Source organism: Peromyscus leucopus, chromosome X (genome assembly GCF_004664715.2).
Source record: "Peromyscus leucopus breed LL Stock chromosome X, UCI_PerLeu_2.1, whole genome shotgun sequence".
Lineage (NCBI taxonomy): Eukaryota > Metazoa > Chordata > Mammalia > Rodentia > Cricetidae > Peromyscus > Peromyscus leucopus.
The window spans coordinates 86,821,285-86,845,851 of NC_051083.1; the positions used below are offsets into that span (position 1 = coordinate 86,821,285).

The following is a 24,567-nucleotide window of genomic DNA, read 5'->3' on the forward strand; positions in this document are numbered from 1 at the left end:
ATATCAATGATAGTTCAGTTTCTGTCTCTAACTTGCCTTGGTTTATCAGCAGGGTACAACCTGACTCTTAGAAGCTGGAGGCATTTTTTGTTTCAATAAGCTCATTTTTCAATTAAATTAAAATCAAAACCATTCTTTTGGTTCATCTCCCAGATTAAAGCTAACTGACAGCCTCATTAATGATTAAAAACAGCAGGTGGTGATGGCTTGGAACAGTTTGACCAGTCTAAATATCTTGGAACCTACATCATTCCCCTTCTTCCTCTTTTCCCTGTATTAAAATGGAAAGATTCTGTTGTTCACACAGGTTGGTAATTTTACAGACTAAAGAGCAGAGAGGAAAGCAATTCATCTATTAGAGTGGAGAAAAATATAGAGATAGAGAGAATGGCAGCAGAGAAGTTGGAAAATATATATCTGGCATGGAATTTGAATTTGCAAACTAACTCCTGGGAAGTTGCCTTGCTATAATGAATTAGGGCTACAAAGTTTTCCCAGGTAATTAGAGCAACGTAAGCTTATGGAGTTTCACTTAAAGAAACAGCATTATAAATTATCCTTTTATTCAAACCAGTTTTCAATTATACTCCCACAAGACTTAAAGACTAGATTCTAGGCTACTGTTTAGAAGGCCCATATGGCTTAACCAGTTGGACTAGGAGCCCATAAACTTGTGTATAGGGCTCCAATATCAGCTATTTTGAAATTTTTCCTGTTAAATTAAGACAGAATTCCAAGTACTTTCATTTGCAACTGTAGTGGATATTACTAAGATTAAAAACAACAAAACTTACAATTAAACAAGGTCTATTATTTTTTTGTTTAGCAGCCTCACTGTTGCCAAAACTTATGAAGGATAACAGAGTTAACTATTATTTCTGATTACAGGGATCCTTAAAAGACAAAGTGTCTCTTAAAAGGCCTCTTCAGCATGGCAGTGTGAATTCCGAGTTCATTTTCTGATAAACTCCTTTAGCACCTTCTAGAGCCAGTGCCCTTCAAGTCACCTCTGCTACATGCCAGCTCGTACATACCTAGAGGCTCAAAGTCAATCTCTGACCTGCTTACTTCTCAGTAATGTCCAGAGTTCATCAGAAAACCTTAAATCTCCCACGGTACCATTTTGAATTTGTCACCTACACATACGTGTCTACCCTCAAAAGATACACTTGATAACTCTAGAGACTGTTTCATTGGCATTCTTTTTATTCGTATTTAGTTAACTGATTCTCTCTCCTCTCTTCTCTTCTCTTCTCTTCTCTTCTCTTCTCTTCTCTTCTCTTCTCTCTCTCTCTCTCTCTCTCTCTCTCTCTCTCTCTCTCTCTCTCTCTCTCTCTCGGTGGGTGTGCACACATGTATGTGTAAGAAGGGAATAGTGTGCACACCTGTGCACAAACATAGAGATAAGAAAAAGGTGTTCTATGCCTTATTCCCTTGAGACAGGGTCTCCAGATAAACCTGAATTTGGCTGGTGGCCAGCAATCTCCAGCAATCTTTTTGTCTCTGCCCCCTGCCCACACTGACTGGGCTACAGGTTTGGGAAAAACCTACCCAAATTGTTACATGGGTTCTGGAGATTCAAACTCAGGCCATCATGCTTGAAACCAAGGTCATCTCCACAGCCCCTCATTGACACTTTTTCTCAAGGAACTTTGAAGAACAAGTTTATGTTCTCTACACTTAGCAGAATAATTGGTTTTTGAGATACTATTCTTCCCAGTTACAAAAAAAAAAAAAAAAAAAAAAAAAAAAAAAAAAAAGTCTGTCATTTCCACCCACCTCGAGTATTAGAAGGTCAGGTATGACCAAAGTCTAGAGTATTTAAGATCTCTGAAACCCTCTACAAGAGCCTTGTATAGTACTCTAACAAGCAATGCTTCCAATAGCCCTTAAGACAAACTTAACCCTTGTCTGACCTGGTGCTTGGTGTTTCCATTTTTTTTCCAAGCTGGAGTTTTATTGTGTGGAAAGTCTAACAGGAAAAAAAAATGTAAAAACATTTCCTTGTAGAAAATTTACCCTTTTAATGTGGATGTATCAAGTAAGCATGCCCTGACTCAAAGTGAAGACAGAGATTATAAACACCAGGGGAATACCTAATTCTTGATGAAAGAAAAATATGTATGGCAAAAGAAAAGCCATTTTACAAGTGCCCACATAATAAAAAGATGATATATAATTCTGATATTCTTTAAATTGCTTCTAAAATCGTTACCATACTTAATTTCCCATATTTACTTCATAGTAAATGTAGTAAAGGCAAAGAACCAGAAAAATACAAATATTCAAATACCATGTTTAGACTTATGCTTCTCTATCCTGGTAGGTTATTATGGTTCTCAGCCATATTGTTGTAGATAGAAATAAGTTTACATAAAAAGAAAGTTTCCAAAAGGATAATGATCTTCCTATTTTAGTGCATCTTTTGAGCATGTGAAGCAATCAATACTATAGTATCTTATACTATGGGTCACAATCCTATATAGGTTCATGTAACTGAATGTGGAGATTGTAAAAAAAAAAATGGCAATAATAAAATGTTTCTTGACACACAACAACAACCAAAATTCAATTTGAGTCGAACACACGTTGATTCCAAGCTGTTTTAGGCAGTGCTAGTTCACATTAAATCCTGAAACAGCATTGCAGCTCTGGTTCTTAAAAGACAACATGCACACTTTGCACTGTGCATACAATGATACCGCTCAACACCAACTAACACTAGCCGAAACACCTTGGTCATAATATCAAATGGTATGATATTCTGTGTTTTTATTACACTGTTCTTGTAGAAACATCACATAATCACATAAAACAAAGGCTAATTAACAATTTTCTACCATCATTCCTCAGAGTATATCAAATTAGTATATTTTTAATTATATTGTCTTAGAATATTTCATTTTGAAAGTTGATGGTAGAGTTACTGACTTGAGTTTCATTTTAAAAAATCATTAAATGAATTTTGGCTTGGGATTAGGACATAATACTGAAGAACTCTGAAATGGGCATAAACATACTTCTGCCATTTCATACTATGTATTCATGCAAAGTAGTGTTCTCTTTATTGATGATTATAAAATCAAAGTATTTGTCAACTCTGAAAAAGTTAAAATTTCTGTATCCCGCAGTATAAAATATTCATCCAATATTTAACTCTTTATGTAAAAATAAATAATTACATTCATATTATTCATTTGTAAATTTCCTTTCATTTTTAATAAATGGTAAAATATGTTTTTAAAACAAAACTTCCTATGATTTATTAACAGGAACTGCTTTATTTGTATACTTACTTGGTGTACACATATACTTCAAGTCCTTTAAACATTTTTAGAAGTGAAATAAGGTAGTGAGTAGGAAAATTTTAAGAAGCTGATATTTTGACTTTGCTCTTATCTGTTACCCTATTGGCAGTATATCTATTCTTCCAGGCCTACAGAACTTACTTTTGCATGAAACATCTGGAAAAGATTCACCTAGCAAATCACCCAAATAGAGCATAATTTTATCTATCATATAATCTTGGGGTCTGGCTTCCTGTTATTTCTCCAATGGGATCCCACTGCGCCAAAGCATCTTTTAAAATGCATGTTGCTTTCCAGTTCAAATAATCTTAATTGATTTCTTCACTGCTCATATGGCAGTCTATTCCACATTGGACCATTTAGGCTATTGGTCCATAAACTCCTACAGAATCAAACTTTGAGTTGTTCATTGTGCTCCCTTTGTATAGCCTCTATCCTCTAGTGCTTAGCAACACTGAAATTCATAATGTAAGGTAACCAAGATAGCACATGGCATTCTTTGGATGAATAATGAATCTTTTATCATAACTTGTATTAATATTAAATTTTCAAATGACCTTAAATATGAAACAACTAAAAACTCCAGATGTTAAAAAACTTGTGTGTGTGTTTGTGTGTGTGTGTGTGTGTGTGTGTGTGTGTGTGTGTGTAGACTTGTGAACGCACGTGTGCACACACATGCAATTCATTTTCCTATCTGAAGGAAGATAAACAGCTGGTTTTATTCCAAAGCCTTGCATGGAAAAACTGATGAAAATGTGTAAAAATAAATTTTCTGATCAAAAGGCTTATACCAAAATAATGTTAGTGAACAAGTGCTAACATCATGGACGTTTCCACTAGTTAAGACCAACTTTTTATTGCAATGACTGTATTGTCAATAAAATATGAATAATGCTTTTGTAGGGATCTGATTATCTAATACAAAAATGTAGTTGAAATAAATAAAAGCTCCACCTCTCACCTCTTTTCCTAACTTCAATGTTATCTTTGACAATTGATATTCATAAAATAAGAGTTTTTAGTCTTTTGTGTTGGCATAATATTTGAAAGACCCTAACCCTTCAGGCTTACACCCCCAAGCTCCAGGAGAATAAGGCCCTAAAAAGAAAACTAGTTCCAAGGGCAACCTGACAGCCATCATTCAACCACCCCTGCCACAATGTAACAATGTAAAAAGATTTCTGTCCACTGTGACCTTTGTGTAAACTCCACTCCCGTCCTGATACCCCCCCTTGAGGTTTCAGGAAGAATGTACATGTGGACGTGACTGTACCCACTCTGTGATCACGAAATTGTATGGGAATTGTAATCTTATGGCTTTTGTGGGTTTTTCCTTTAAAAATACCTATGTGACTGTAGGGCGGCATGACTCTTGCTCTCTGGAGCTGAGTTTACCTGACTGTACAGCCGCAACAATAAACACCTCTTGCTGTTGCATCAACTGCATCGGAGTCTGGGTTCTTGGGGTGCCCACTCGAGACCCTAAACTTTAGGGTCTAACAATATTAACAATTTTATTATTGAGGTCATCTCAGCAGACCCTAAATAAGGCAAAGTAAAAATATGGTACTTTGGTAGTCAATAACAGCAGAATTAACACATTGCCATACACCTCAAAAATGTTGAGTGACAAATGGCAAGATAGGTCAGTAGGTGTAGACTTTTACAGCCAAGCCTAATGGATCGAGTTCAATCCCCAGGACCATATGGTGGAAGAATAGAACCAACTTCCCCAAGTTGTCCTCTGACCTGAACATGTAACATGTTTGACACTACATGCTTGAACACTTTCTCCTCACTTTCTCTCTATTTATCTCTCTATCTCTACCTCACACACATTAAAATACATAATAAATAAATAAATAAATATAGCATGATTTTTTTTTATTTTGAATGAAGTATTAAAGTGTTTTGTGTATGTATTATTCCTTCTTAATATCAAAAGACTATACTACCTGGGGCAGAATGAATGAAGCTGAAAGATACATGTGTAACAACATTGTAAACATGATCCTATGTCCAAGTAATTAAACATTTCAATGGGTACATTTGCAAGAAGATGATAATTCTAAAAGTTTCTATAGGAACAAAACTGGGGAAGAAATAGCCACATGAATTGCAAAACAGTATATCTAGCCTCAAAGATGCTAATTCAGGTCCAAGGGGATCTAATCAACCTCTTTGTTGAAGTAAAGATAAAACTTTTTGACAGCAAATGGTATTCTGATAAAATGGAATTTTCAATTACTCTATGAACATTTGGTCCATGCTACAATTTCTGGAGCCCAGCAGCACATTGCTTTGCAATGTCACAAAATATTCTCCATTGAGAACTCCTTGTTTTGCCAAGAGATTAATTGCAATGAGTGTTTGGAAATTTAGTGAGGTGAGAGGTAAGTCAGGGGATAGATAAAGAGATAAAGAAAGATGTTCAGTCACTGAATTATAATTTCATTAAACGGCTAAAGAAACTGAAATTCTACATTGGTGATAGAGTATTGAGGGCGCAAACACCTTAATATACTGTGGTTGACACTAGTCTGTGCATGGAATGAATAATGTGGGACATTTTTATCAAGATTTTGTAGCAGGAGTAACATTAGGTGCACCTAATGTTCTTCTGATCCACGTTTGATATTTAAGTGATAAATTTTGTAAATAAGTTAAGTAAAATGCAGAAGAATGTAACACTTTCCAAAATAAGGCAATGATTATCTTGCATTTGGGTGTGTTTGGATATAAAACACAGATAAACATCACTGTAAATTTCTATGCATTGCTTCTATTTGATACCAATTAGCATGGGAGGGAAACTAACTCAGTGTTATAGTGAACTCCAAATTAGGTGCATATTAGAGCAATTACAGTCATCTTTTCAGTAGATGAATTTATAATCAATAATTAAAATCACAAGGAATAAAATAAAATTGAGTGTGATTTGAAACAAATTACTTGGGATTGGAACTAGAGTGTGATTCTAAGCTGTGATCCCCATAAACTTCAGTTTCATGTCCATATTACACATTTAAGCACAATGCAATATCCACATCACCACACATGACCTTGCAAAAAAGGGGAGAGGGAAGCAAGAGGTCTACTAATCCCAGCACTCTTCATGTCAAAGAAACATTGGCTAAGGAGAGATTCAATCTGGCAATGCTCTCAATTATGCAGCAAAACCATGAGACACTGCCATCTTTCCCCACCCTACTTGTCAATTTCAGGCATTAAAGGAATCAATATTCTTATCTTCTCACGAAGGTTGTAAATTTACTGAATAAAATCAGATGGGGAAAGCATTGGTTAAGAGATGCGATTGTGACTCCCAAGCTCAGCATCAAATCACCTCAGGAGCCAAGTCAGAAGATAAGCCTGCCACATGTGACAACACTTGCTTGTTCTCAAGGTACTTTGGGAGCAATTGAGAGATAATATTCTAAACAGCACAGTGTGTCAAGAGAAAGCACATGTTAAAAATGTTCCATTATCTTCCTTTCTGGGAAGCCACAAGATCCACAGGACTGGGGACAAACCTAGATAAGCCATATTAATTCTTGGGCATGATGGATGGCCAAGAAGTCTGGAATTGTGTGGCAACTAGGTAATTAAGCTCAGCAAGTTCACCTACCTCCTGACCTGGTTTCAAACTTGTTAAGAGAGATGCCAGGGTTGAACATAATGTAGAAAGCAGAGGCTCTTATCATTCCTTTGTTGCCATTCTGACCCAGCTCACAAATATGTTTGTGTGAAATAATCAAAACGCAATCCAAACTTTCCAGTGACTAGGGTTTTGACCTTTGAATTTGAAAGTCCTTTAGTCTCCTTCCTCCACTGAACATAGTGGGTCTGGGGTTCCTACGCCTAGGAAGAGTTTCATAGAAAAGCTACTGAAAACTAAGACATTTGGGCCTTTACTCAAGACAAAAATCACCTTGTCATTCACACTGAGCATTCTTATGCTGTAGCAAAGTTATAAAAATACTGGAGAAACCTGGGGCAGTACAATGAAGCCTAGGTGTCTCTCAAAAAGAGTGGACCAAATATAATTTGTACATTTTAAAAAACTGACAATACAATATGGGATCATATAAAAAGCCATTCCTGCCTGCTCAAGGAGAAAATAATGGGTGCATAAAATCATTTTGTTTGATATTCCTGGGATTTCCCATCAAACACATGTCCCCACATGTACAGAAAAGGGGGCAATACTAATGTTAAAAGTAGAAATGTCATAAGGAAGACCCACAGTTATTACATCCAAGGTGAACCAAACTTGTCAATACAGTGGTGTAAGGTAACCTTTATGGGTTGCATTTGGTGTGATGTTACACTGGTTCTCACAAACCAAAAGATTCAGAATTTTGCCTGAGGAGTTCAAGATCAGGAATGTGTAGTGAATTCACCCAGTGAGTGTCTTTCAACTACTGAACCTGAGGATAAAATAGGATGCATTTACATGAATGCACGCTTGAGACAACAAATGCTATAAAATGTTAAGTGGTTGGAATAGCTGTTATTTTTTGGAGTCATATAATCAACCCAGGTTAGCTGGTGACACAGTTCCTGTGGCAAGCCTGGAGTTGATTTGGAATACACAGTCACATATCATTAACAGAATCATCAGAAGTTGTGGGGCATCACACGTAAAGACTGAGATGTAAACAAGAGTTCAATTCCTTTTGTCACTCAAACTAGAAAGGACCAGGTCAAGGATTGACTCAAAGTGTAGCCATCACTGGAACAATAAAAAAAATGAAAATAAAAGCATGTAAATAAAATAATAAAAAATGTAAAGGTTATTGTCAGAATGGTATATACTAAGAAAAAATGTGTCTACATGCATGAGTGTGTGTGAAATCATCATTTTTTTATGTAAGAGAGTCTTTGGATATTGTTACATATTTGTTTTCTAATATTCTTGATGTTATTCAATCTACACAGTACATAATGCAACCCATTTATAAGAAACACTCGGAACATCTAGTTGCAACACACTGATATTGTTTTCCTCAAGAAATGTGACAAAAAATTAAAACAGATGTTGTTCTAGCCAGGCATAAAGTGAGAATCAATTACAACTATTTTCTTTCCTGGAGTCATTTCATTTTAGAGAGCCTCTAACAGAAAACCTTTCTGATCTAAATGAAGAACGCATTTCTTTGAGATACACATGAGTAAGAAATGATACATATCTGTCTGCATCCTCTGAGAATTAAATTGCCTCTGTTTCAGCTATATAAATGTTTAATTTTTCATCCTCAGTCATATAGTAAGGTTTCCCAGAAAGTATATTATCTCTGCAGATGTCACCACTCTCCAATTAAGGAAAGGAGCAGGGTACAATTGGTAGTGACCTCTCTATATTATAGACTTTGACACTTGAGTCTCCTGAGGAGAGAATGGATCCGACAATTTAATAGAATCTACAGTGGCTAATTTTTTTCCATGAAAAACATTTTGTTTTGTGAATCATGCATTTTTTGGATTCATTTAGAAAACCAAAACAAAAGCGTTTAATGATGTTTACAGTGAAATGAGACAGCTGAAGACCAGCACGTAATCACCATATTTTGTTTTAAGACTTTTAGCAGTGGGGCTTCCAGCTGAGCATGAGACTAGCTTTTCTCAAGACATAGCCAAGCATTCTGAAGCTTCACTGAGCCTAAACACCAAATTGAATTCATACTTCTTAATTGGGAAAGACAGGCTGTTTGCATACTATGTTTACATCAGTAAAATATTGAAAATGACATTTGTGCCCAAGTCCATATGAACAATCTGCCTTCGCTGAACTCTGCTAGTGTTTTCATACTCTGGTTTCTGCCTATCACAGTTTTAAAGAGCACCTCTTCCTAAAAGCACTTGTGTCTGGGTTCATACAAATAGATTCTCTGCATACATGATGATGTGGGGTCCTGACATGTGCTTTGTAACTCATTCATTTCACAATACCAGAAGGCTTTGTACTGACTCAGTCACATTCTCTTAGCCTGTCTCCCCTATATCCAGTGACATGGACTTCTGCAGTAGCTCCATGCTCCATGGCCTTGGAATAGCAGTCCTGTAGGTGAAGTGGAAAGTCTAGCAATTTCTATCCTCAGGAAAGACTACAAAATCTGTGGGAAGAGAACAGGGTCTCTGGGGAAAGTTTGCCAGACTAGTAGAGAAATAAATCCCACCCCTCTGGTCTCATTAGAGCTGTGTTCTATGCAATTTAATTGATTAGCTGAATCCATGGACTGTAGCATAAAAGCCATTTATTCCTGATGAGAAAGCATCTGCTTACTTCCTATGTGCTCAATACAGTTATTATTTTTTTAAAAAAAAGAATGTGAATCCAGTCACCTTAATCACCTTATAAAATGCCCATGCCCCAACATTACATAAGGAGGTAGATTTATCCTGATAGATGTTATAATGCCTCAAAACTCTCTAGATGCTCCTAACATGTGAGCTAAGTGAATACCTTCATAACATGCACTGCAGTAAAGTAGTACAATATGTCTAGAAAGATTCTGGGTTCTTTGGAACATATAGTTTTGATTTAACATTGTCCATCCCTTACCATGGTCAGGCATCTGAGATCCCATGGAGGTCACGCTGGTGTTCAGCACGTCGTTCACAGCAGTATCACAGTACAGGCTCCTCTGGACATCATGCTCACTGTCAGTCTGGTCACTCTCCTCATGTCCACTATCCTTCAGGCTGTTGCCCTCGAGGTCCTTGAAGGTGGAGCTGCTGGGTTGAAGAAAGTACGTTAATTTACAACTGTGATAGATCTGATTTTTAAAATCTTTCCAAGCCAGGATGATGTCAGCTCTGTAAGGAGGCCAGCAGTGGCTAGATTGTCCAAAAGGGTAAAAATATGGAGAAAAGACATTTCTGTTTGAAGATAATGGAACATAACAATACAGAGAAGTTCTCAATATTGGATGCTGATCCAGCTAATACTTTCATTTGCTTCTTTTTAGTGCTTCACTACAGGCGAGGTAGAAGAAGATAGAAATCTCAAACCACTTCTAAAGAATATCACCGTTGCAGTTTTTCTATTCCGATACAGTTACAGTCAAATAGAAATAGCCAATGTTTTCTGAGAAATTACTGTTCATGAGTTACTGTTTTAAGAGATCAACATTAACTTTTTTATGCCACTCAGGCTGTATAAGAAAAAGGTGCTAATAATATTATTATTTGTAGATGACATAACAGAGATACACAGAAGTTAAATAACTCGCCCAAGGTCACACTACTGGAATAAAAGTGTAGTACATCTAAGATCAATCCCAGCTTTTCGAGTTTCAGTGCTTAAAATCTTAACTAGTATGTAAATTGCTTCTCTAGAGAGATCTACTAATCATCAACTATAAAAAGCAAGAATGGCAGAAATTGAGGTAGTGTAATTAAAATTAAAAGGATGATCAGAGTTGGAAAAACCAGGTCAGTTTCCTGGTTGTTTGATTGCTTGTTTTGTTTTTAAGACAGGGTCTCATTCTGTGCCCCAGGCTGACCTGGAACTTGATACATAGCCCACACTGGCCTTTGAACTTATGATAAGGATAACAGTTTCCTCCTGAGCCCTGGGATTACAAACCTAAACTGCCATACCACATGGCTCACTTGTCAGATTTGAGTAAAAATGGCAGAGTGACCAATTCAAAGAAAAGGAAGACTGGCAGTAGCTGAGGAAACTGTTGGTGCATGGAACGTGTTTGGGGTAATTTTATGCATCTATTTGACTGGACCAAGGGTGATCCAGGTGGCTACTTAAGCCTTATTTTGGAATGTGTCTTTGAGCGGGTTAGCTGAAGAGATTAGCATTTAGATTGAAGAACTGAGTAAAGCATGTATCTTTCACCAGTGTTGGTGGGACTCATCCAATCCATTGAAGAAGACCTGAAAAGAACAATAAGCAAAAGGTTGAATATCCTTTCTGCTTGAACTGAGACATCAATATTCTCCCATATTCAGTGCTCCTCATTTTCAGGTTTTTAGGCTCAAACTAGAATCTCTACAACTGGGTCTCTAATGCTCAGGCTTTCAAATTATACCATCTTATGCTCTGGCCTTCTAGCTTATTGGTAACAGAGCACAGAATTCCTGAAGATTCTACAACTACATTTATCAACGTCTTAAACTTTAAACATTCACAGACCTCCCTCTCAGAGACATAAGAACATTCACTACATATGGTAAAAAGCTATGCCATGGACACAAGGATACACTGTCACTCTGCACATTTGTCCTAAAGGAAGCACACAGAAAATTAACACATGACCAACCTGGATGTTGAATGATTGCTGACATAATAAAAAGTGAAAGATCAAGAGGGTAGTAACTGGAAAGCCAGCATTTTAACAAAATGCAGTTTGATTATGCAAAGCACTGTCCTATTAGTTATTTCAGAAAATACATCTTAGCATCAAAGTCACTAAGATCCAATAACTCAACAGCCCAGTTCATTCAGCTCTGCCAAATTATGTCACAGAGGTAACTCGGTCCAAATAACCTATCAGAACACAGGTCTATTTAAGAAAATCCTACAGTTCTTTCATGGAGAAAAAGATCAATTGGAAACTCATGATTTAGAAGTGGTTCACCATTTCAAGCTTCATGGCACAGACTCTATGTCTTCCTGTATATACTAATCCAAAGTTTAAGTAGATTCAAAGTTTATATTTTAGAAATAAAAATTGGGCCTGCCTACAAGCACTCATATACCTCAAGAGAGAAAAAAATGACCTGCCTGGATGATATCACAGGCCATTCCATTTTTATAACAAATATTAGCTTTTTAACCTATATTATCTGGTTCTGAAACATAAGGAAAAGTTCTTTAAATTCTCAGCACAAAAACTGCCGAGTTAAGCCAAAGAACTCAAGTCTAAATTGAATGCATTTCAGCAGTGCCAAAATTTGCTTGAGATATATGATGGTGAATGAAATAGTCTAAAGACAAATGTAATTGGCCATCCCTTAGAATAGGGCTTCTTAATCTTGGCACTATTGAGTTTTTAGGTCACACAATTCTTTGTTGTGTACATCCTGTGCATTGTGAGATGTTTAATGGACCTAATGACCTTTGCCCATTAGATGCTAGTGATGACCCCCATCAAGTTTAATAATGAAAATTTTCTCCATGGTGACACTGCCAAATCACCCTCAGATAAAACAACTGTTCTACATTTTTTCACCAGTATTCTTATAACATAGTGTGCAAGAGAAAACACTGAACTTGGAGTCATTAAAGCAAGTGATAACCAGCAATCTACCACTTTGTTTATGTGGCTCTGGGCTCCATATCTAATCCTCAATTTCCTTGCCTTGACAAATGCACTTGATGAAGTCTCCCTCACAGGACCATTCTGAGGACTCAGTGAGATACTTTGCATGCAGAGCCAGATAGAAATAGGTATTCAATGAAATTATCATTATTTAATATGATCATTATTCTGTATTATAATGCCTCATTCACATCACAGTTAAATAGTATGTATGGCTATGGTATTTTATGAGATTGGTATAAGAATTTTATATTTATTTAAAGAATGTTCCTATCTTCTGTAAACTACTGTCAGCCATTGTCCATTATTCTATTTCTTCTAAAATCCAGGGACAGAAAAATGTCTTTCCTGTCAAATATGCGTCCTTGCTTTATTGAATGATAAAACTATATGACCTGATGCACTTTTCATTTTGTCTTGGCTTCTCAAAATCTTCAAGCTAAGCATAACGTTTAATTGCACCAAGTTATCTCATCTCCCTGGAAGCTGGTGATCTCTATCTCACTTCTCCTAATTGGTTTTATATCTGCCTTTTAAAAATTTGGTCATCTATTTTATATGCATCAGAATGCTGAAATCTACCTTGGGACTTCTGGGTTTGTTTGTTTGTTCGTTTGTTTGTTTCAGGTTTTAAAAAATAACATAAAAAATTAAAACTGTGAATGATTAGCTACTAGGATCTAAGGAACTGCTGGGGTGAGCAAGAGAAGAAAAATCAAAGGTAGAGCCACTACCCTCTCAAACCTCAGGATAGTTAACTCATTTAAAGATCAGTTTGCCCATCTGACAAACTAAGTGCCGCTTACTGTGATCTTGTAAGGACATTTAGTGGCTTAATGAATGGATTTGTGTAAGGCAGTTTAAGAACCAGTGAGCAAGATGCTACAAACAGTAAAACAGCCTGGTAAATGGCTACTCACCCAAAACAAATAACAATTTATGCCAGACATAAAAAATGCTGATTTCACTTGCTTTATTACCTGTGTACCTCTTGGGAGATGAGAGACTTGTAAAACAACTTTTGTGGGACAATAAATTAGGGGCACCTGTTTCCAATGGTATTGTAAATGCAAATGTTTCTATTACTGCTCTGGTGCCCAGCAGAGGAAAAAGTTCAGTTTAAAACACCTAGAATAGGGTTCTTTACATAAGAGTTAGTCTACATGCTTGATGAAAGAACATTACACTAATACTAACCTGTGTGTGCCCTTTAAAATATTACTTTTGCAAAGGATAGAAGAACCTCAGAGGATACTGGTCATATCTCCAATAGGTGATCCCACATACATAGAGAATGCCATTTGCAATGGAGAAGAGAAAGTCAAAAGAGTATTGTAACTGGCTTTTAAAAAGTGTAATCTATAGTGTTTTCTGGACCATCTTTGCCATCACCTTGTAACCTGTTAAAATTGAAGCTTCTCTAAGGATGGAGTTAAAGACAGCTTTTACCAATGCACAGAATTGTTTAGAAATTGCTGTTTTAAAAGAAAGCTTACTGCTGTTTTATTTTAATGGTAAAATGATGATGTTTCCTTCCACTCCTTTCTCTTATTTATCTGAAAAACATGTACCAAATATTTACTATATACATGGCACCATACCAGATGCTACAGAACTCTGGGACAGTTTCTCTTTTTTTTTTTTTTTTTTTTTTTTTTTTTTTTTTTTTTCGAGACAGGGTTTCTCTGCGTAGCTTTGTGCCTTTCCTGGAACTCACTTGGTAGCCCAAGCTGGCCTCGAACTCACAGAGATCCACCTGGCTCTGCCTCCCGAGTGCTGGGATTAAAGGCGTGCGCCACCACCGCCCGGCCGGGACAGTTTCTCTTAATGAGTCTCTTCAGTAGTATTTTTAACTCCTTGTTCTTATACCAGAAAAAAATGAAATGCATCTTGTCCCATCCTTTTATTATTTCATGTAGAAATCCTGACTGCTATAAAAAAGGACCAGGGATGGCCAGTGCTCAACTATCAAATGTAGACAGATGTGAAAGAATAAAAGTGTGTGTAAGATTCTGGCTATTATGAATAATGCTGCTATAAACATAGTTGAGCAAGTGCCCTTGTGGTATGATTGAGCATTCCTTGGGTATATGCCCAAGAGTTATATCATTGTGTCTTGAGGTAGATTCCCAATTTTCTGAGAAACTGCCATACTGATTTCCAAAGTAGCTGTACAAGTTTTCACTCCCACCAACAGTGGAGGAGTGTTCCCCTTGCTCTACATCCTTTCCAGCATAAGCTGTCATCAGTGGTTTTGATCTTAGCAATGTTCATAGCAGCATTATTCATAATGTTGGTTTCCAGCCAGAACCTGGAAACAACCTAGATTCCCCTCAACCAAAGAACAAAGAACAGATTTTCTTTTTCTTTTCTTTTTTTTTTTTTGGTTTTTCGAGACAGGGTTTCTCTGTGTAGCTTTGCACCTTTCCTGGAACTCACTTGGTAGCCCAGGCTGGCCTTGAACTCACAGAGATCTGCCTGCCTCTGCCTCCCAAGTGCTGGGATTAAAGGCATGCGCCACCACCGCCTGGCTCAGATTTTCTTTTTAAAATGTAGTACATATACACCATGGAGTACTCCCCATGGGAGGCCTTACCTTTTTGGAGGAGGGAATGGGGGATGGGTTGGGGGGGTGGAGGCACAAGTTACTCAAGATCAGAGAATCTGAGCTTGCTTTACCTAGCAGGGTTGCATAAGGGGATGATTTGACCATGAGCACAGTTACCAGGTGTTTGGAAGGGTCTGCACTTGGCTGAATCTAGCAAGGGAGAGGTCCTTTGCCTTGTCCCTTGGCATTGTTATAAAAATATTTTTTGAATAAAGTTCTGGGCCAATGGGTATTGACCCAGGTCCTCCCAAAACTATTCTGTATTTCTGTCTTTCTTCTTGTTGGCTAGGCCTATCATTCTACTGATAATTTCTTATCTCTCTCTCATCAAGAGTACCCAGGGTAAAGTGAGGGCAGTTCTCCCACAAAGAGGGAAGGTTTGAGGGGAGCAGAAGGAAGGAAGAGAGGAGTATCTGTGGCTGGTATGTCAAATGAATAAAAAATTCTTAATAAAGAAAAATGAAAAAATATTAAAAAAAAAAAGAGTCTGGCCAATAAATCCCAAAACAACATTCCAAGAAATGTCCTTAGATAGCTAGAAATTGAATGTAAGATGAGAAAAAATGTATAGGAAACAAATTCTAAGAGTTAGGCTGAACTTTGCCAGACATTTTTAAAATTCAGAGGTTTGTTAATAAAATTTGGATTTATGACAAGATCAGAATTTCCTGTCCAGGAGCTTTTTTTCAAACATGGGTCTTCAGGAAAACATAAACATCTCTTAAACATCTTGGATGCTCACTTCCCACGGCTTGATCCCTTGGGATCAGTGTTAATATTAGTCACCACTGTCATTTCCTACCATTTTACACTTGTAATGGTTATTCTCATGAAAAGGATAGCACACAAAATATCCTGTATCTTTTTAGGTATTTTTATTTGTCTAAATGCAACTTGCCCCATATATTCTAAGACCTTCATGGGTTCCCAAAACCGTCACAGTTCTATAAAAAGAAACTGATGAAAGTGTGTGTGTTCCCAAGCTTTCAGATGTTTCCTCTTAATCAGGTGGTCCCTGATAAATAAACTACTATCTTTGATTTTGGGCCACATCTGGAGATATTTCCTCCAAGAGCTCACTCAGTCAAGAATGTAGCTTTTGTGCGCATGTATGTATAAAAAAAAAGTAAAATAATTAATCAAAATCAAAGGTTTCTAGTGAGTCTCAAAGCTGTCGTGGAAATACATGTATCCCCAAAGCTAAATCCTTTAACATAAGTCTTTATCTCATAAGTCTGCCTTGTAAGTTGGATATTTGGAGCTGATCTAAGATGTGCAGGTCCCCAGGAGTCTTAGCCTTCTACTAGGCTATGAAAATCAGTCTCATGCTATCAGTTTAACCTAGTCAGAGAATTTTCAGGTACCCAGAATGAGCTAGCTCCAGAGACCTGTAAGGATCAAGCAAGCCACTGTTTTTACCAGTTCAAAAAGAAGCTTTGAAAATAACAGTCCTGAAGCAGAAAACAAAGCAGTATTTTTCCTGCAAAGCCCCTCTAATCAGTACATACAAAGAGGCTTTTTCTTTCTTCCTAAAATAAATTTCTTAGCTAATTTTCATTTCCTTACCTTTTGTCCAGAGGATTCTTCCAAACAACTCCAAAATTTTCTGAATTATACTATGATTGGTAATACAAGGATAGCCATTTTAAGATGACTAATGATCATCACTTAAGGTCACAAGCTATCCCAAGCCAATATAGATAAATCTACCATAGTTTGGGGGGGTTACTGCAGCATCATAAATTAAATCAGATGTGAATTCAAGTTTCTTGTACAAAAAGCAAGGATTTTGTTTTTTGCTTTGAATCCCACTCTTACAGCGATATAAATTTATGGGATTACAGCCAGCAAAATAGTAGAATTTTCAGATCTTTCCCACTGCAGTTCTATTATACCCTGTTTGTTCCTCTGCTTTATTGCTATTATTTTAACAAAAAAAACTCAGTGTTCAATTTTAACTGCAGAATAACTACTGGACCATTCAAGAGGCTATTTACATGAAACAGCAATAGAGGCATCATCTGAATGGTCAACTTCTGGGTTACTTTTGCACACCAAGTTCTCTCCTTTGCTTAGTTCTACCTCAATAGAGGGTTTCCTAATCTCATCTTCCTCCCTATTGTAAGAATTTAGGACCCACCATACCAGGTGGAATCTTGTCAATATTCACCTCTGCTTTGTACTCAAAATATAGCTAAGTTATAACCAATCAATCATACCAATTTCAGATTTCAACCAAAACATTTCATAATACCTTGACAAGTATAAAGTTGGAAATTTTTCTTTTCCTCTTTCATCTAGAAAATATTATAAAAGATGTTTCATGTGTCATTTAAATATCTTTAAATTTTCAAAACTGTCAAAATAATAACAATCTTAGAACATACTACAAGCTCCACAAGAGAACAAAAGTTGAAGCCTCCTATTATTTAACTGAGTAGCAACAAAAATTTGGATATCAGTATGATTTTGAAAGTTTTCTAATTTTTCTGATCTTTCTAACATTGATTCCAAAATCACCAATAAATATTTTATGTTATCCCAATTTCATTTTTAATTTTGCATATGTTTTGATGGAAATAAATATGATGAAATACCAACAGTGATGCTCTTTGTGTGAGGGAATTAACAGTGATCCTTACATTCTATATTTTCTCTAAATTCTTCCGAGCATAAGCACCTAGGCATTCATCATAACATCCAAAGGAGTAGAGTTCTTAAAAATTAATGTTTTGGGGTTTTTATATTAAATCAAGCTAAGCAGTAGAAATGCAAAAGCAAACCAACATACCTTTTGATTAAATGGGCACGGCTATTCACGTAGTTAGAGTCAAAGGAATAGTTTTCAGTCTGCAATGAGAAAGAAAAAGATTAAAAGATGATTCATAATAAGAGTCCAAATGTTCTACTTCAAAGGACTGTTTTACTGTGCAAAGCAGTAATGGGACAACAGTTTGATGAATGTCTTCTTTGGGGCCCCCAAGGGCCCTCCAAAAGCAGCATCTTACTTCTGTAAGCCAGGGTGGACTTGGTACAAACATTCTCTAGAATATGGCTGGCTACTGACCATGTAACCACTTAGAGACAAGAGACAGTATGACTCACAATCGTTACAGAAACTAATTGCTTCCCATTCCCCAGTGGAGACCATTTTATGCCCATCAAATTGACTATAAGTTCAAAGGTATTTTTATTAGAAGTAGATAATTAACATGTTAAAATATTTATTCCAAAGATATGGAAATGCGGCAAGGTAATCCCCTACTGTGGATTTAAATGCTGCACTTCCCTTTGTTTTAAGACATTTGCTCAGCATCAGTTACACAGGATGGATTTCATTTTATCACAGATACAAAGGCAAACAAGTACTATGCCCAAAACAGGGTAAAGGTCAGTCCACAGGGGGTACCAAAGTCTTTCATGTGAAACATGAAGTTTGCAAGCAAAGCCCTGTCTCAGTTCCTATCATTAAAACTCTACTGTGTAATCTGGTTACAGTAGCTGGTTGGAGCAAGGGTTTTACAAAAGCAAGTGCAAGGTACCTGAAAGATGAAAGAGATGGGAAAACAGCTTTTGAGCACCGGGAGTCTGGACAGATTGAAGGGGGGCAACCTTAGAATGGGTAGAAACCAAGGAAACATCTATACTAAAGTCAGTGTCCTAGAAAACTTGATCTTATACCCAATGTTAAAAGCACAGCTCTTGTTGAACCTTTGTATGAACTCCAAATGCCCAAACACATCTCTTCCCTCATCCTGCCATTCAACAATTCCCACCATTCTTTCGAGGCCTTCTGCAATCCCTTCAACTGAAAGCACCTGGAAATGGAAATACAATAGCTGTCTAGAGAACAAAATAGCAGATTCTTTTCGGATGACTACCTGTCAGACACTTACTGCACTAGACTGTTAGATGCAGTACTTACATTCAAAGATTCACAGTTTGATAGAGGAGAAAATGAGGCAGGTACACCACATGGACACTAACCAGCCAACTGTCAGGGTAAGTAAGTAAGGGCCCTAGATATCTACAGAGTAGGTAGGAAGCTGGCACTAAACAATTGGGAGGATCAAAGGAGAGAGAACTGGGAAAGAAACAAAACCCTACCGGTGTCCAATAGTTACTCACACATGGCCATGTTCCCTACATGGCCCTCACTTGAAGACAGACTGCATACTATCTCTTTACACTGTTTCTGTCTAAATGTTTAGATACCCTTTAGTGTAAACACAAGTAACTTCTGATGATATTGGAAGAAATAGTTTGAACGAATAAAAATAAAAATGGTCAGTCCATTTCTAATTCATTGATTAGTAAGTGAATGCTGAGATTGTGACAAAAGTAATTAGTGGAGAAGACTGTGTTGGAAACATGACCTTAGTATTTGCTGTAATAAGTTATTCAGAAGTCACTTAACTAAGAAACATCTGATTTGATTCATTTTACCAATACAATGGGAAAAAATGGTGTTACATGTGGGTTGTTTTATTATATTGATTGCAATACTCAATTTAACAAGAAGTTATCACCTCCTAAAAATCATGCTACCCTGCCAAAATAGGGAATGGACTGAGCATTCAGTGATTTACTTCTTGGTTTCATGGTACAATCTATGTTAAATTACTTAATTTGTCTGTGCTTCAGTTTCCTCCTATGTGAAGTACAAACCACAGAAACATGAGTTCAAAAGATAAACTCAACAGCATTTATCAAGGCTCACAATGAGATTCCACACAGACACTGCTTTCTGTGGAGCTCAACATCACAAGTAGAACTAGAAATTTATTTCATTCTGGTAAAGAAACAAGTTCCTGTCCAAACTTACTAGATCTTTACAAGTAAAGTGGCAGAAAAAAATACATAGATACACAAAAGCACATGGAAAAAAAAGAAAAGATAGTAGAAGGTATTGGTTGGCCTTGCAGAAAACTCAGGAGCAATATTGCAAGCTAATATCCTGTGAAAAGAAACATATTTTCCAGCAGAATATTTTACATGTGTGCACAGGTGAAGGCATCAAATCTCTGTGCATTGTGATGACCTGACCTCCATGCACCATACAGAAACCACATGTTTGAGCAGAGAGGAATAACCATGCAAATGTTAGCTCTGATGACTGTACTATTTTTCACTCCTAAGGGAATATCTATCTCACCATGAGGTATTCCACTCACCATCAATGAGTTAGTAGTAGAGAAAACTCTAGAAGTCCTGGTTATAATCATCTTAAGAATTCTCCACACTCATCAAGGTTCACAAATTGGCTAACCATTGAGAGATGCAACAGGTATGATATGACATTCAAGGCAGAAAAATATCACTGAACTTTATCACCTTCCTCTACCTTTCCTCTTTTTTAAACTTAATGAGTAAACTTCCCAGTCTTGAGAATCCTGAACTCCAAATGTGAATGTTCCATTATCTGAAGCAGCAGATGGACCATGTTGCGTCCTAGTAAAACAGATTCTCAAAACAACTTTCTCAGAATAAATGGAGCTATTCCACCTCATCCGTTGTCTTTTGCCTTTACAATCAATTTCAGTACCTAAAGAAGTAGCTTGGTTGCAATTACAGGAACAATTTACGCAACAGAATCATTCACATGAGAACAGCATCCACTACTGGCTTCAGTACTACATTCAGAACAACTGAGTTAACTGGCCATGAAGGCCTATTTTATTATGGATCTATATTTATTAGCATCGAAAATTCTAGCTCAGACTGAGGAGATGTCTTAGCAGGTAAATCATTTATTGTACAAGCATGAAGACTAGACTCTGCATGCCCTGGGACCACATAAAAGCCAAATGGGCCTGGCAGCCTACCTGTAACCCTTTGGAAGGTAGAAATAGAGAATACCCAGATCAAGCTAACTAGCTGAAACCCTGAGTTCCAAGTACAGTAAGGAACACGCCTCAATGTATAAGGTAAAGAGTAAAGAAGATACCTGACATTAACCTCAAACCTATACACACATGCAAACCTACCACACGTGCACATATATGTACAAAAGACGTTCTGTCTCATACTGGGTCCAGGTGTGTACTCAAATCCAATTCTTGTGCACTAAAAGAATCAATTTTTCCTTTTCTAGTGGAGTGAAGAGTGATACTTAGAGCACCCTGAGAAAGAAACCATCTTGTCTTAATGAACTAGAACAACTTGCACATCTTAAATGAGTGTTTCTCGGCTCTAAGTGCATATCAGAATCATCTCAGGAGCTTTTTAAAAAAAGTACCATCTATGAAAGATGCTGAAATAATTGGCATGGAATTCATACTAGTTTTAAAGTTTCCCTAATAAATCGAATGCACCTCCAAGGTGAAGTCCAAATGTCATAAACAAAGAACTAGCTTCAGCCTTTGGCCAAATGTCCCATGTTTGTTCACATAAGCCAGTCATCATATTGTCCTACCAGTTGATCATATGATAGCATTTCTGTAAGTTTATCAGCCAAGGTGATCTCAGTGTAGGACAAAGAACCACAGAAGAAACAGACTTTTCAAGAAATAATGAGAGTTTTACTTTTGTGTGTGAATATATTAGCTCCTGGTTAGCCTTATTTAATCAAAATTTGCTTGACATTATTCCAGTCCCATCTCTAAGTATTCTAAATGGCAAATAACATGAAACACTTGAGAGAGAGATTTTTCTCTAAATGTCACATTAATTTCACTAGGAAATGTCCCCATCTCTAATGAGACAGCCAGGTTAACACAGAAACACAGCAAAGAGACAAGAACAACATTTGTTTCTGAAAATGTAATTTTGACATTAAAAACGGGTCAAAAGCAAACTTTAATTTCTAGTCTTGATGGGAAATATGTCACTTTTAAAATCACCCAAAACACTCAAAAATTCTTTCTCTAACTAGAAGCCTTTTTCCTTTAGAAATTCAATGAGAGCAGACTTCTTGGCCTTGAGTTAGTAAAACCTTGGTTTTTCTACAGCTATTAAAGAACGAATATTTCTGGATAGCTGAGATATCCAAAGGCTAGGGATTTTCCCCCTTAAGAACTGAAACTACGTTACTAAATTAACTTTTCCTACTTGTTTCTGAAATGTATCACCAAATTCCCTCTGTATAGTATAAAAAGTATGAATTTACCTTGTCTTGGTTATTTGGGAGTACCCATCTAAACATAAAATACCATGATATGCAGGATTAAACTCTACCCTCAATGACCCCAAAACACTATTTTGGGTAGCTCATAGCTTTAACTTGAAGGGGAACCCTAAGTGTTGCTGCTTTTCAGGACTCTTTTGCCATTTTTCCTTGAATGTTTTTACTCTACCGTGTTCTGGAAACAAGTAAATGTCTTAGCATAGTCTAAAAATTGAGCTAACAAGTTCTGAGTAGAGAGCATGGATATGTACAGGTTCTAAAATAGGAATTGCATGGCCTTCAGTATACGGACTTTTGTTGCAGCATTTTGAGTTTTATGATTGCTTTGTGTTGCGCTTGCTTAGGCACCTTCTTTGTTAGCTATTTTTTTCCTCAGTATCCTTCTGGATATAGGAAATTCGGAGTGAGACTTTGGGGGTGGGTGATATGTTATGTTTCTATGTTAATAAGTCTGGCACATCAGAAGTCAAATACTTCCACTTTGTCAGGCCCTCAAGGTAGCAGAGAATGCCCTACTTTAATTGTCATTTTGTATTACTTTTACAGTTCACTGAGTTGTGCCCTAGTCTCTGGAAGAGTGACTGCAGCTCTCTCAGCACCACATTTATCACTAGAAGAGACTTAAGCCCTAAGGAGAAAGAAGCCCAATAAATGCAAATATCCAGGACTAGACTCTTTGCCCAGTGGCACAAATCCCCAGGCCACTACAACAAGCTATAAAAAGGTTTCAGATGCTTGGGTTAAAACAGAGATTTTCAGACCTAAAGGTCTGTATTTCAAAAATGAACAGTCTTTTACATTGCACCTTGCAATTCTCACCAAGCTGAAAAACATAGCAACTGTAATTTACTCTTTAGAAATGGTTAACTCTTAAGTCATCTTAGTGACACAAACTTTGAAACTAAAACCCCAAATCAGATGCACAGCAAAGTGATTTTAAATTGCTGCCTATTTTCTTAACAGCTAACTTCCAATAATGATAATTGTGTCCACTGATCAATGATGAAAAGGCCCATAACCTTTTTCAAAGCCGAATACTGTTTTAGATATTCAAATGACTATCCTTTCACGTGTTTTTTAATGAATTGACAAATGACTTTTTCCTGCTTCCTCTGCCTAACACATAAAAATGAAAAAATGTAAGTTCTGCATAGCGATAAAGCCAACATGCCTCCAGCTAGAATGTATATTCAAAGACTCATCCATCCACACAGCAACAGTTAAAATAGGAATTACTGGCAGCAGAATAAAAGACAGCATCCCAGAGTTCCTATCACTAGGAAAGACAACTACTAACCACAGTAAATCTGATGTTTTATATATATATACCCAAGCTCCAGTTCTGACACACAAATGCACATATTTGCAAGCAGGCAAGCATGTATGCATACACACTCGCACACATATAATTTGACTATAAAGAACAGTGTGTTGTCAAAAAGGAACCTAAATTTTCTACCCATGGTTGTCATTCACTGACAGATAACCTTGGATCAATCATTTTGTTCCTACAGAATTTAACCTATCCACCTTAAAAGTGAGATTAACCAAAATGATCTTAATGCTTCCTTTCAAGCTCAAAATGTCTAGGCTTCTTAACAAACTGATTCTTATGAATTAACTCATTAATTCATCCATTCAATAATTATGTTCCAAACACTAAGGGTAAGAAACAGCCCATGTCTTCCAGGAGCTCACAAGCTAACAGACTTCTTTCCAAGGATCATCAGCCTGATAAAATACACACAGTGAGGCTGGCACATAGCTACCTGCACATACATGCATATTATTGTATACACGGCACTCTACATGCAATCTACAGAATTACATCAGTACTTTTTAGAACTAAATAGCATCTTAACAACTTGATCATGGTGGGTGACACACAGAAAAAAAAATGGCCATTGCAGTTGTTACATGTGCATAACACACATCATAAATGTAAAAAAATCTCTCTCCTAACAATCATTGTAAAATGTTTAAGATTTTAGGGCCAGATCCTGATTAGTACCATTAGATTCTTTTAGTACCATCTCCACAGTCTGCATCACCTGCCACTGTTGCTTCATTTCCAGTTGTTTTATGCTTCAGCCCATTGTGCAAAATGCTGTTTGGATAATCATTCTTGCCATCACAACACTTCTGTTTTCCAGTCCTACAGTGATTCCTTGTTATTATTAGCATTAAATTGGAGCAAATCCACCCTTAGTTAAATAGTCATCCAGTAAAAGACCTTCACTT

The 24,567-nt window shown here is 36.8% G+C and overlaps 1 protein-coding gene across 5 annotated transcripts in view; it reads right to left on the reverse strand.

The window, feature by feature from the left end:
* The window catches only part of Pcdh19 (protocadherin 19), a 108,881-nt gene that overhangs the window by 34,025 nt on the left and 50,289 nt on the right, over positions 1–24,567 (reverse strand). For 2 of the 5 annotated variants that reach the window (XM_028875000.2, XM_028875001.2), the window contains 2 exons: positions 17,992–18,050; positions 9,877–10,049 (listed from right to left, as the gene is read on the reverse strand). In XM_028875000.2, the coding sequence (XP_028730833.1) occupies positions 9,877–10,049; positions 17,992–18,050 (232 nt within the window). The remainder of the gene's footprint in view (positions 1–9,876; positions 10,050–17,991; positions 18,051–24,567) is intronic. The other 3 variants (XM_028875002.2, XM_028874999.2, XM_028875004.2) reach the window with 2 other exon arrangements.